Source organism: Aristolochia californica, unplaced genomic scaffold (genome assembly GCF_029961685.1).
Source record: "Aristolochia californica isolate CCGP_79_NKW_82.1479 unplaced genomic scaffold, dmAriCali1.0.hap1 SCAF_6, whole genome shotgun sequence".
NCBI classification, from domain to species: Eukaryota; Viridiplantae; Streptophyta; class Magnoliopsida; order Piperales; family Aristolochiaceae; genus Aristolochia; species Aristolochia californica.
The window spans coordinates 40,492,691-40,504,608 of NW_027182257.1; the positions used below are offsets into that span (position 1 = coordinate 40,492,691).

The 11,918-nt window shown below is 39.1% G+C and overlaps 2 protein-coding genes across 3 annotated transcripts; both read right to left on the minus strand.

Moving 5' to 3' along the window:
* Positions 1-255: 255 nt before the first annotated feature.
* On the minus strand, positions 256-2,073 carry LOC137934860 (WAT1-related protein At3g30340-like). Of its 2 annotated transcripts, XM_068779414.1 has the most exons (6): positions 1,877-2,073; positions 1,672-1,734; positions 1,458-1,574; positions 976-1,387; positions 699-850; positions 256-617 (listed from the first exon to the last, which is right to left on the minus strand). In XM_068779414.1, the coding sequence occupies exons 1-6, from the start codon at positions 2,062-2,064 to the stop codon at positions 455-457; spliced, it is 1,095 nt and encodes a 364-aa protein (XP_068635515.1). In that variant the 5' UTR covers positions 2,065-2,073; the 3' UTR covers positions 256-454. The 2 variants fall into 2 exon arrangements, with proteins under 2 accessions (XP_068635515.1, XP_068635516.1); XM_068779415.1 differs by lacking the exon at positions 1,672-1,734.
* Positions 2,074-6,671: 4,598 nt separating this feature from the next.
* On the minus strand, positions 6,672-8,819 carry LOC137935406 (WAT1-related protein At1g43650-like). Its single transcript, XM_068780062.1, has 7 exons — positions 8,620-8,819; positions 8,471-8,533; positions 8,196-8,312; positions 7,527-7,779; positions 7,271-7,429; positions 6,948-7,099; positions 6,672-6,852 (listed from the first exon to the last, which is right to left on the minus strand). Exons 1-7 carry the CDS (start codon positions 8,817-8,819, stop codon positions 6,672-6,674), a joined length of 1,125 nt encoding a protein of 374 aa, XP_068636163.1.
* Positions 8,820-11,918: the final 3,099 nt, after the last annotated feature.

Consider the following 11,918-nt stretch of genomic DNA (forward strand, 5'->3'; position numbering starts at 1 on the left):
TCCCACTGGAGAAGAGACTCTTATCTGATGAAATATATGCTTCATAGGGAACTTCGAATGATGGATGAGTGATTTGACGACTAGTTGAACGAGATAAGAGACAGGTCCAGGAAGAAATCTCCCTAAAGCTTTTATCGAGTGTAAAAGAAAGATGATTCCATCGAAGCAAAGCAAAGTGTCAGAATCATCAAAATGCAATACGGGGGGGCAAAAATAATATACGCAAATGGGTTCTATTGTTATCTTTTTGCACTTGAGCGATTTGTATATGACAAATTGCTTCTTTTTAGGAGGCTACAATATTCAAATTCCAATTAAAAGCATTCTCACATACATGGGATTCTGTAGGTCGCCCAACTGGAAGAGAAGTTCTAGTTAATTGGATTCTCCAACTGAAATTTCGAAGAACTATGTCGAAGCTTTAATGAGGTACAGTTGCTGACATGTCTCTGGTTCAGGACTGAGAAGTCGAATTGGAACAATCAGGTCTCTCGTGCGTCTGAGTTTCTCCATCCTCAATTGCCTGGAGCTGTTTGGCGACGGAACTTCTGGTCTCCATGCTTTTACCCCAGAGCAATATGTAAAGCCCCAGGATCACAAGAAGTGATCCCAAGACACTGCGGGTGAACGAAAGATTGTCATGTTAGACGGTGCCGCAGTTTATTGAAAAAACGTGCAGTCTCTATGTTAGGATCAACCTTCCGAGATGCAGCGTCTCATGAAGAATGGAGACATCGATAATGGCGACGACTATCTGAATGAGAGGACTAAAAGCTGCAGTGAAAAGCGGTCCTCTTTTCTTCACACACCAGGACATAACCACAAAGCCGAGGCCGGAGCCCACAATGCCCTGAAACCGTCAACCGTCTTGATGTTTACATCAGTACTTAGTTCAATATGGCTCTCGTAGGGCTATAAACTCTCACCAAGGATTCCTTCTTGAAGGTGAAGATAAAAGTGTATCAACAAACTTACCGAGTACAGAACAGTTAGAATTTCCTGCTTCCCCTTCAAAGCCCACAAGGAAATGCTTCTGTCAGTGGCAAGGCCGAGGATTCCTGACTGCAGTGCGCTCAAGAAGAACATAAGGGCAGTGCTGGAGTAGAGCGCTGGATAACTCTTGCCGATCCTTGCTTGTATAAGAAACCATGAGGACCAGCTCAAGCAGGCTCCAACCAGAGCTATGGTACCAATCGTCCATTTGTCTGTCTTTCTGTTTGAAGCTGAAGAGACATGCCGGAATACCTGCAGCGCCTCCCTAGATGGTGAGGTGTTGGTTAACGCCACCCCTTTGTACAGTGTCAGCAACATGGCACCACTGGCACTCACGACTGTCCCCAGCACTTTAGCTCTTCCGGCCTTGCGCTTCAAACTTGCTTCCTCTAACCTGTGCAAATTGTTTAGCTAAGCAAGCAATCCATAACCCAGTTGATTTGAGTTTTCATTTACGTACGTACCCAAATGGCAGAGCCATTAGAAAGGTTGCAATGGGCACCATGTTGATGAAAGCACAGGTGAAGGTTGCAGTGGTGTACCCAAGTCCCAGGATGAAGAGATACAGAGTGAGCGTTCCCCTGAAATTTAATTGACTCACTTAAATCAATTTCAAGTAGTAAATGTAGGAGATATAAACGACCGATGCGTTTACATATCATTGCTGAAAGAACATACCCAAACAGTGCACTGAAGAAGAGATGGCAGAAGATTCGAAGTGTAAGCTTTGGTCGAGTTTTCCTGCCATGTTTGTTATCTTTGTTTAGCATGAATTGAGCTTAGAAGTGAAATAAAATGGGTAGGAAAATGAATTTGCAGCCATTACTCGACGTACAATGATCAAGTCTCAGAAGAGAGAAAAACTGGCAATAGCTTGTAATACCTTTCCAGAAAGTGGGCAAGGGGAGCCAGAAAAAGTGTGGAGGCAATGACGCGGTAGGTCACAAAAACTAGAACAGCCATACCCTCATCCAGAACTTTCTTTATCAGTATATTCACAGAGGCGAAGGCGATCTCAACAGCCACCATTGCTGCCACGGGCTTGGCTTCACTGCACTTGTTCTCAGCCATTGGAGACTCTCTGCCTCTCTCCCAACGGTTCTGCTTTGAACACAATTAACAACCCCAAAACTCCTATTTGTAGTCACCTTGAAAATGGGTTTCCAAGCACTTTATCCCCGAATAAGTGGACTGAAAGCAAGATTAAATTCTCCTCGAAATCACATCAATGCTTTAAGCTATCACTTTACTAGTTCAGCTTCCAACTTTTCCTCCTTTCCGATCGTCCTCTCATTTACACACCACTCCTTCAACGGCTTATAATAAAAAGAATCAGTTGCTGATCTCATACTAAATCCACCCAACCATTCACATTACACACAAATCACATTTTCAACTGTTTGCAGGAGGACTGAATATGGCCCAAAACGTGGAGGCCAGAGATTCTGCTCGACTCTTTCTTCCAAATCATTTTCCCATTACTGCTATATCATTGAAGGCCGAAGAGACGAGACGATCTCATGGCATCTAATACTTCTGTTGACCACATATCTCCATGCCCACGTTTATGTGAGAACAATGCATAGCTTCGGAAACAAACAACAGAGATAAAAAGAAGGACGATGCTTTGAGATATTTGCGGAGAGAGTCATATATTAGGTGATTTCTCAGGGAAGGCTCTCATTTCGTTGTTCCCTGCATACTGGAAGAGACGCAAAAGATCTGATTTTGTGGCCTTAAAATATTGTTGGGTGACAACATGGCACAAATTCATATGCTAAAGCTGAAGAGACCCACAATGTCCGTTCCAGAAAAGGCAGGTACTTCAAGTCTTTTCTTTTGCATCAAGGATAATGCAGCTCACCCGGCAAGAACATTGCACTAGTTCTGGTTCTATTACCACTTTTGATGGGGTTAGTTGAGAAGAACCCTTACATGGGTCAGCACTCACCAGCCTCATGGTTATCTCAGCCGTCCTATCAACGGTTATCTCAGTCGTCCCATCAATGACTATCGCAACTATCAGAACATGATCGGACCGTTGAGATAGTTGTTTCATAAGTTTTGCACCAAATGGTTTTTCGTATTGGATCAGTCGTGAACTAACACCTATCTAAGACTTTGAAAATAACCAATTAAAGATATATAAAGCTCTTTTCTTATGCTTATTAAATTAAAGAGTATGTTTTTAATATATTCTATACTTTAGTAACTTATATTATTATATGAACGAGTGGGAATCAGAATATGAAAAGATGCTTTTATTTCTATTCACTTTGGTTGTTCCTTTTCTTAGTTCTTTTTTATGTTTTAGGAAACTAATTCCATTTTTTAATTGATTACCTAATATGTAAGCTTGTAAAGCTTAATAAAGAAGTTGAAATGACATTAGGGAACATTATTAGAATCACATTCCACTAATAAAACAGCATAAACATGTTAAATATATTAAAATCTTTTAAAAGTATAACGTGGTGACGTGCTGTCGAAGGATTTGGCTCATCCAAACCACCGCACTTATGACGGTCATCAATACACAATGAGAATTTTTTTAGTGAGAAAACTATTTAGTTAAAGATTTTTAAACTAATGACGATTTCTATGGTGCTCTGCAATGTGTTTTGATTCTCAAAGCCAACATACACATTCATTGGCAGCTAACTGTCTTAGTTCACAACTCTATCAACCTCCCTTACCTATGGCCATTACACGAAAGTAAGCTTTAGCTAAACTAGGAAATCTAGTTAGCTAATGACTTCCCCAACTCTCTCTATGATAAGAGCCCCACTTGAGAAAAGTCTTTTATCTTTTCTTAAAAGTGCAAGGAATAGTTTAAAAGGGTTGAGGAATAGGAAAGAAGTAAAGTAGTGGAAGATAGAGAGAGAGAGAGAGAGCTAGAAGTAAAAGAGAAAAAAAGGAGCAGAGAGGTGGTAAGACACGAATTTGAGAAGGAAATAGAGGCAAGAGAGATTTTGGAAAGACTTGAGTGATTTTTTCTTCCGCCAATACCCCTTTTATTCTATTTCCATTACATTCTTTGGAAATCTTTTCAATCAATTAGGGATTCCTAATTACATAATTTAAAGAGATATCCTAGGACATTGAGAGATTATATGAATTTAAGAGAGATTCAAAAAAATTTAAAGATTACATTTTCTTTTTATCTAATAAGATTCTATCTTCTTCAAGAGAGGCAAGTTAGATTCCTCCTTTGACCAACCCCTTTTTACCTTTATGCCCTTGAGCTCATCTTTTCTAGGAGGAATCACTAATTTCTAATTTTTTGGTAGTACCAATTTCTATTTTTCTCTTTTCTTTTCTTCTTAGCCGACATCTTCCCCCTTTCATAATGTACCAATTGATCAATTGTCTTCTGAGTTCGAGTCCATGTCTGAGCCTCAAGTAAGTTCCCTAACTCAACTAAGAGTGCTACCTCATCGAACAACCAGAGGAAAACCTAGAGTTAATTATGAACCTCTTCTCACCTCTAAATCTCAATATCTCATGCATAATTTTGTGTCTTATCATAGATTGTCAAAGGCAAATGAAGTATTTGTGAATCAATTATCTGTTATATCTATTCCTAATAGTGTGCAGGAAGTCTTGAAAGATCCTAAGTGGAAAGAAGTTATGAATGAAGAAATGAGGTCCCTCCAAAAGAATTCAACATGGGAAGTGGTTGACCTATTTGTAGGAAAGACACCAGTCAGATGCAGGTGGGTATTTACCATTAAATATAAATCTGATAGCACCATTGAAAGGTTCAAAGCAAGGCTTGTCGCCAAAGGATATACTCAAACCTACGAAATCGATTATATGGAGACATTTGCACCGGTGACCAAAATCAATATTGTTCGGATTCTACTATCTCTGGCTGTGAATCTTGACTGTCTCTTATATCAGTTTGATGTTAAAAATGTATTTTTGGGCGGAGATCTCCAAGAAGAAGTATATGTGGAATTACCTCTTGGATGTATTATGCAAAACAAAATATGCAAACAAGTATGTAAACCGAGGAAATCCCTATATGGTTTGAAGCAGTCCCTGATGGCGTAGTTTGGAAGGTTCACAAATTTTATGAAATCTATCGGATACAAGCAAAACAACTCAGATCATACTCTCTTCCTAAAATATAACAAGGATGTCATCACAGCTCTAATTGTGTATGTTAATGATATGATAGTAATTGGGAATGATCCAAAAGAAAAGAAAGCATTGCAAAGTCATCTTGTTAGAGAGTTTGAAATGAAAGATCTTGGCTACTTCAAATATTTTCTTAATATTAAACTGTCAAGATCCAAGGAGAGAATTTTTTTTCTCAACGAAAATATGTTTTTGATTTATTGAAGGAAACTGGTATGACAGCATGTAGTCCGGTCAGTACTCCTATGGAAGAAAATTTGAAATTGGGAACACATTCAGATCAAGTCTCTGCTAACAAGGAACGTTATCAGAGACTAGTTGGGAGGTTAATGTCTCTTGCACATACCAGACCAGCTTTAGCTTATGAACTAAGCGTGGTTAGTCAGTTTATGCACTCTCCAAGTGAAGAACATATGAATGTCGTCAACATTATCTTGCGCTATTTAAAATCATCTCCAGGAAAAGGAATTTTGTTTAAAAAAGAGGTGACTTGAAAATCGAAGGTTATACCGATGCTGATTGGGCTAGGTCAATAGATGATCGACGATCTACATCTGGATACTTCACATTTGTAGGAGGAAATTTGGTTACTTAGAGAAATAAGAAACAAGAGGTGGTGGCTAGATTGTCAGTTGAAGCCGAATACCGGGGAATGGCCAAGGAAATATATGAATTATTATGGATCAAAAATCTCATACAAAAACTACACATTCAGCAGACAAGTCCTATTAAATTATACTGTGATAGTAAGGTAGCATGTGATATTGCCCACAACCCAATCTAACATGATAGAACTAAACACGTTGAAGTTGATAGACACTTTATTAAGAAAAAGTTAGAAGCAAGAATCATTGAAGTCCCTCATGTTCGGTCTCAAGATCAGTTTGTCGATGTGCTGACCAAGGCAGTGTCTTACCGAGCTTTTTACAATTGTCTCGACAAGTTGGACATGAGTGATATCTATGCACCAACTTGAGGGGGAGTGTTGAGATTTCTTCCCTTACAAAGAAATATAATCTTATATTTTTATTATATATTATGTAATCTCTATAATTACGTGATTTTTGTTAATCAATCAACTCTCTATGTATAGTTTGTAAAACGTATATCTAAGCCGACAATGTGAATAAGAAAATATGACTGAAATTGAAGTATTATTTTCGACTGGTATTTCAATATGGAATTTGTTAATCAATATAAAGTGGCATAGTTTCATCAAATCACTAGGAGAATTAGAATTGATCGCACGGAAAAAAATATATATATAATAACAAGAAACATATTAATATGTGACCCCAAATTAAGAAACTGAGAAGACTTTCTAAGGAAACATATCCCGTACATAAGCTAATGTGATGTTTGAAGTTTCAGACAACTCTCCACGAGTATCAATTGAAATGACGCAGTGCCCTGTGGTTTGCCAGTTTTGTGTCAGCTTCCACTTCAGTCCTTTGAGATAATGTGTCGAGCACCATGCAGGTGTGCAGAATTTTGTTCAGTCCCATCACAGCCAAAAAGGCATAGAAATATGGACTTCATGTCTGAGCACCAGTGCATTGTCCCTTCTCCGAATCTGCCAACTTTACTTTCGATGCATTGCTTGGTTCATTCCCATTATCGAGAGGCTCATCGTTTGATTCCTTGTTCTTCATCTCCCTGCTCCTGGCCCAAGCCACGCAATAGAGACCTCCCACAATCAAAAAGCCACCTAGAACACTGTAGGGAAAATTCCAACGAGAAGTCAAACGAAGATAAAAAATATAGAGAGAGGTGGGAATCTGAGACCCATGTTGATTCTAAGGGGAACTGACCTTCCACTGTAGAGAACCTCAGCCCACGCGAGAGCAGAGATTATGGCTGTTATGAGTGGTGATAGTGGAGAGAAAATGATCACGTACAGCGGTCCTTTCTTCTCTAAACACCAAATCTGAAACCAGTAGGCAACTCCACTGACAAATATACCCTGTACCCAGAAGAAGCTGGAGTATAAGAACTAGCTCTTTTTCGTAGTTTCTGTTCAGTTTAGAGAAGGTGATAGGGAGTAAAACGGGATGACAGTCTGACCGCAAAATGTTTGACCAATGGGTTCGCTGAAAGAAAAAAAAAAACTTAAAGCAGGCAAAGAAGAGAGTACACAATAGAGGACGGAGAGGAGCTGGACGTCCCAACTTAAAGCCCATGTCTTCGGATTTCTGTTGAATACCAGTGCTGTGAGAGCTGATTGAACGGAGCTAAGGATGCACTGCAGAGTCGTAAGGCGCAGCTTGGCTGGATACTCCTTCAGAATCTCCCCCTAGAGAGTTATGAGTAGGTTCACAAACTTACCGAAGACCACAAGCAATTGGGAAGTTTTTAGACGAGCTTGTGCAGGATTAGGGTGTGAAACTAACCTGCATGATGAACCAAACGGACCAAGCTGTGAATGAGGCTAACATGAGTAGGGGCCCCTGGAATGAAGTCGTCTTTTCTACTCCAGAGGAAACTTCATGTCTCACTCCCACCAGTGCTGGACTACCATGCGAATTGAAGAGCTTCAACGGAGGACCCCGGTACAAGCTCAGTAAAATGGCTCCACCAACACAGATTAGTGCCCCGAGGATCTTCAACTGACCATGTACTGCTCTTAAATCGATTGTCTCAATCCTGGGATCGAAAAATACTGTTAGTTGATGATTGACTTCAGTGTTGTAGGAATAAAAGTTCATTTAAAGCAGGGGATACCCTATTGTTCATAGGCCAAACTAGTGATGAGGCAGAATAAACAGTTCTTTCCATGCTTAATGGCGTATATTGGACAAGAACATTTGGCTGAAAGGATTCCAGTGATGCTGCAAGTGATATGACATATCAGCACACCGTTCCTTCGTGGACTTAGTAATGTTAATGAACTATTAACTATAATTTTTGCTTCCAAATGCCCCAGTTCAAATGTTTTAGATAAGGTTTCAACCAAATTGAAGCTTTCCAATCTGCCTGAAGCCGTAGCGTGTGAAGGGCAAAGCTGCTTCTTGCTCAGAAATGGTTTACTTCTACAACACAACATTAATACACAGGCTCACCTAAATAGGACGGACACGAGGAAAGTGATGACTGGAACAATATTCATGACTGTGCTTGCAAACACAGCTGAAGAGTAACGGAGGGCCATATAGTAAAGATCCATGCTCAGCGTAAGACTGCACAATCCAACATGAATTCTTTCAAACTTTACAGCAAAAACATGCATAACGTATTGATTTAGCTTTATGAAGCAGAAGAAATCCTGGGGCTTGAAGATTGGCAATTTGTAGGATGGAGAGTCCAGCATGACTTTTCACAGAAAGAGATAACTTACCCGAACAAAGAAAGCAGGAAGATTTTGCAAAAGAGACCAAAGGACAATGAAGGAGATTTTTTCCTGGCAAAGGAAAAAGAAAACCATAGATCTCAAATGTAGTTCCCATGTAAAAGATGCAATAGCTGGGAAAGAAAATGGTCCCACACCTTTCCATTGCATATGCTAAAGGTGTCAAGGCAAGTGCTGCTATAGCTTGCCTGTAAGCCACAAAGACCAAATGGCTCATCCCCTTACTCAGTGCTGCCTTCGATAGCAAAGCCAGTCCTGCATATAGAAACTGCACAAAAATCATAGCTAAAGAAGTTCTCTGATCACTCAATACTCGGAGAGTACAATCGAGGGCCATAATCCCTTTTTGACTTATGTTCCTCTAAATGAAGCTTTAAGTCCAAGATAGCATAACCTGCTCTTATAGAGAAGAGAGGGCCTTTGGTGGTGGCAACCTAGATGCCAACCCAACACCACTACAACAATAGAGTCATGAGATCTTACTGTCAAATAGTTCCAGTATGGTGTCACCATAAATAGGCTACTTTCACCACTTTGCAATGATGTTGGGTGGGTCACAGGACAGGTCCTTCGATAGAAATTCATTCTGATGCACTGTTAATCTTCATGTCAGTCAATTTCAGTTCATTTTCTGCCAATGCTAGCAAGTCATCCACTACAAGGGAAACAGCTTCATTACGGAGTATTTTATTCATATTCTTAAGCCCATCATAATAGAGCTATCTGTGTGGTATATTTTCTTGAGATTTAGGCAACATAACCACTATTCCTGTTCGAGCTTTTCGATACATAAATGGTTCTTGTAAAAGAGATAGCCAGAGATATTTTTCCTTCGATGCTCATTGCGTGAGGATAATGCAAGAATGAGACAGTCACCTTCCCTTCACGCTGCACTAACCATAAAAATGAGCATGAAAGGGATGGTTAGTAGGTTCTTCATATCATCTGGGCCACATGAAACAGGGGAAGAACCTTAAATCATGAATATTAATTTCAGGTCGCAAGTTGTCTAATAAAAAAAAAAAAAGTTGTTACAGGCAGCGTCCACTGAGGTCTGTCCTCCTACCGTAGCTTACCTGCCAAAAGAGTGAAAGGGGTTTTGTGAGTTTTCCTGAAAATATTTCTACAGTTAATTGATGCCAGAGAAACAGGATAAGTAGAACATTAGAACAAACGTGAAAAATAGAGAAACAAATCCGAGAATCGCAGATACAGGTCATTGATTACATACAGGAATTCAAAAAGATAAAAGAGGGTTTGAACTGCCACGAATGTTGTCTACTTGCAGAGTTATTCCATATCAAAGCCCAAACTCTCCACTCTCCAGTCCATCATGGGTTTCCATTAGAAACCAGAATCTCATAAAAAGTAGGAGTTGAAATCAAAACGTGCTTTTCGTGCAAAAGACGTCCCTATTCAGGAGTCTCTAATCTAGTGCGGGTCCTTATAGAACAGGAACCATTTTCACTTATCTGCCAATGCAAGTCCAAGGCTTAAAATTTAGGTACACCCAGTTGTTAATTTGACTATTTGATTTAGTGCAAAGAGATTGAAACATGTCATTCATGAAAGAAGAGGAATAGAATCAGTTCATATAATTGAATTTTACTCATCGTCTTGGTCGTGGCATTTCCAAGTCCAAAGACAGTGCCATCATGGTTTCTTAGAAAGAGGGCACAGTTGGTGGATGCAATTACAATAATGGAAGAAAAGCAAGAGTACTGAAAGTGGAAACATTCCTCAAAGAAGTGGTTGCACAGATGATGTGATTTCCATTGTTTGTTTTATGATTGCTCATTTTGACTGCACAAAGCAATCTACCCCACCATGCGATGTGCTTGTGTTTGTATGAAATGTCAATAGCAATTTTATTATCTTGCCCAGCTCATGGAATGGAACTCTTTCAAGTGTCTTAACTGGGGTACCATAGATTTAATGGGGCTGGGTCGGATCAAGGAGTGAAACTCACCTCTTGTGTTTTTGAGCAAGTTCCCTCTGGCATGCCTTGAGTCCAATTTCTAGACTTTAGGAAAATTGGCTAACTCCCGGGATTTAACTCAAATTTCACCAGGGTTGCAAGTCCAATCCCAAATACAAGTCATGTTACCATGGTTCACAAGACATAGTTAATGCCCCCAAGTTAACGAAAATGATGAGGGTGGTAGATTAAAATGTTTAAGATAAAATGGTAACGAAACTACAAAAGGAAAAAAAATAGAAATAAAGAGGGATTTCTCTCTTCTAATATTTCCCCTCAAGTTGGAGCGTACAAGTTGAAAGCTCCCAACATGCGGAGTAGGTCTTGTAACTTTCTTTCTCTAAAGCCTTGGTCAATATATGAACATATTTATTTAGATTTGAGTCATGTGATGTAGCAAGAGTCTGACTTGAATTTTCTCTCGTAGAAAGTGGCAATCGATTTTTATGTGCTTCACCTTTTTGTGAAGAACAAGATTAGAGGTGATGTAAATTGTAACTTGATTGTCATAGAAAATATCCATATGAAGAGTAACTTGAAAGGCGAGTTCATTAAGAACTAATCTGAGCCAAATCAACTGACAAGTAGTTGACACCACAACTCGATATTCAACTCCAGTGCTTGAACATACATCCATACTTTGTTTTTCACTTCTCTATATAACTGAGTTTCTATTAATTGAAAAATTCTTGAATAGTTGGAAATTTTTTAGCTTTAGAAATAAACAGGAACACCCATGTGAAAGGAATAGCCAACATTGGTGGTGGCAAAGGACACCTTCTCAAATGTTTGGAGGAATTGGATGATATTCTCCAAGGTCAATGAAGTTCCAATTTCTACAGTGTGAGCCACCTATTTGTTGTCTATCAACTACTACTATGAGTGAGTGAGTAGTAGTTAAAAGTGAAAGAGTATATTAAATAGGACCCACCCATTATTAGTTATACATATTCAAACTTGAGGTAAGAGTTTAAGTGACTATGGGACACCTGCTAGTTAAATAATGTGTAGTACATAGCACTCTATTTATTAACTCAATTACCTTCTGGATAAGAATTTGAGAGAGAGACTGCTATCAATTAACTAAATTATTTGATAAAACCTAATGAGTAATTCAATTGACTATTGGGCAACCAATTGTCACATCGTGCATAATTGTCGGTTAACTCAATTACATATTGGATATGAAACAAATTGGTCGTTATCAATTCACAATTACACCCCATTAATGCCCCTGGTTAGACATTTATCATTCTATTCTTTGGATATACATTTCCTAAGAAAACCAATAAGGGAGTCTTTTGACATAGTTTGGACCATTTTGAACAAATACATGGACAAGCAAAGATAACAAACTCAAGAGTGGTCCAAAGAACTGATGATTTTGGCCACGAATGAAACATGGAAAAGCCAAAAAGTTGGGAAGTAGTGGAATCTCCTTTTACAAATCAGATAAAA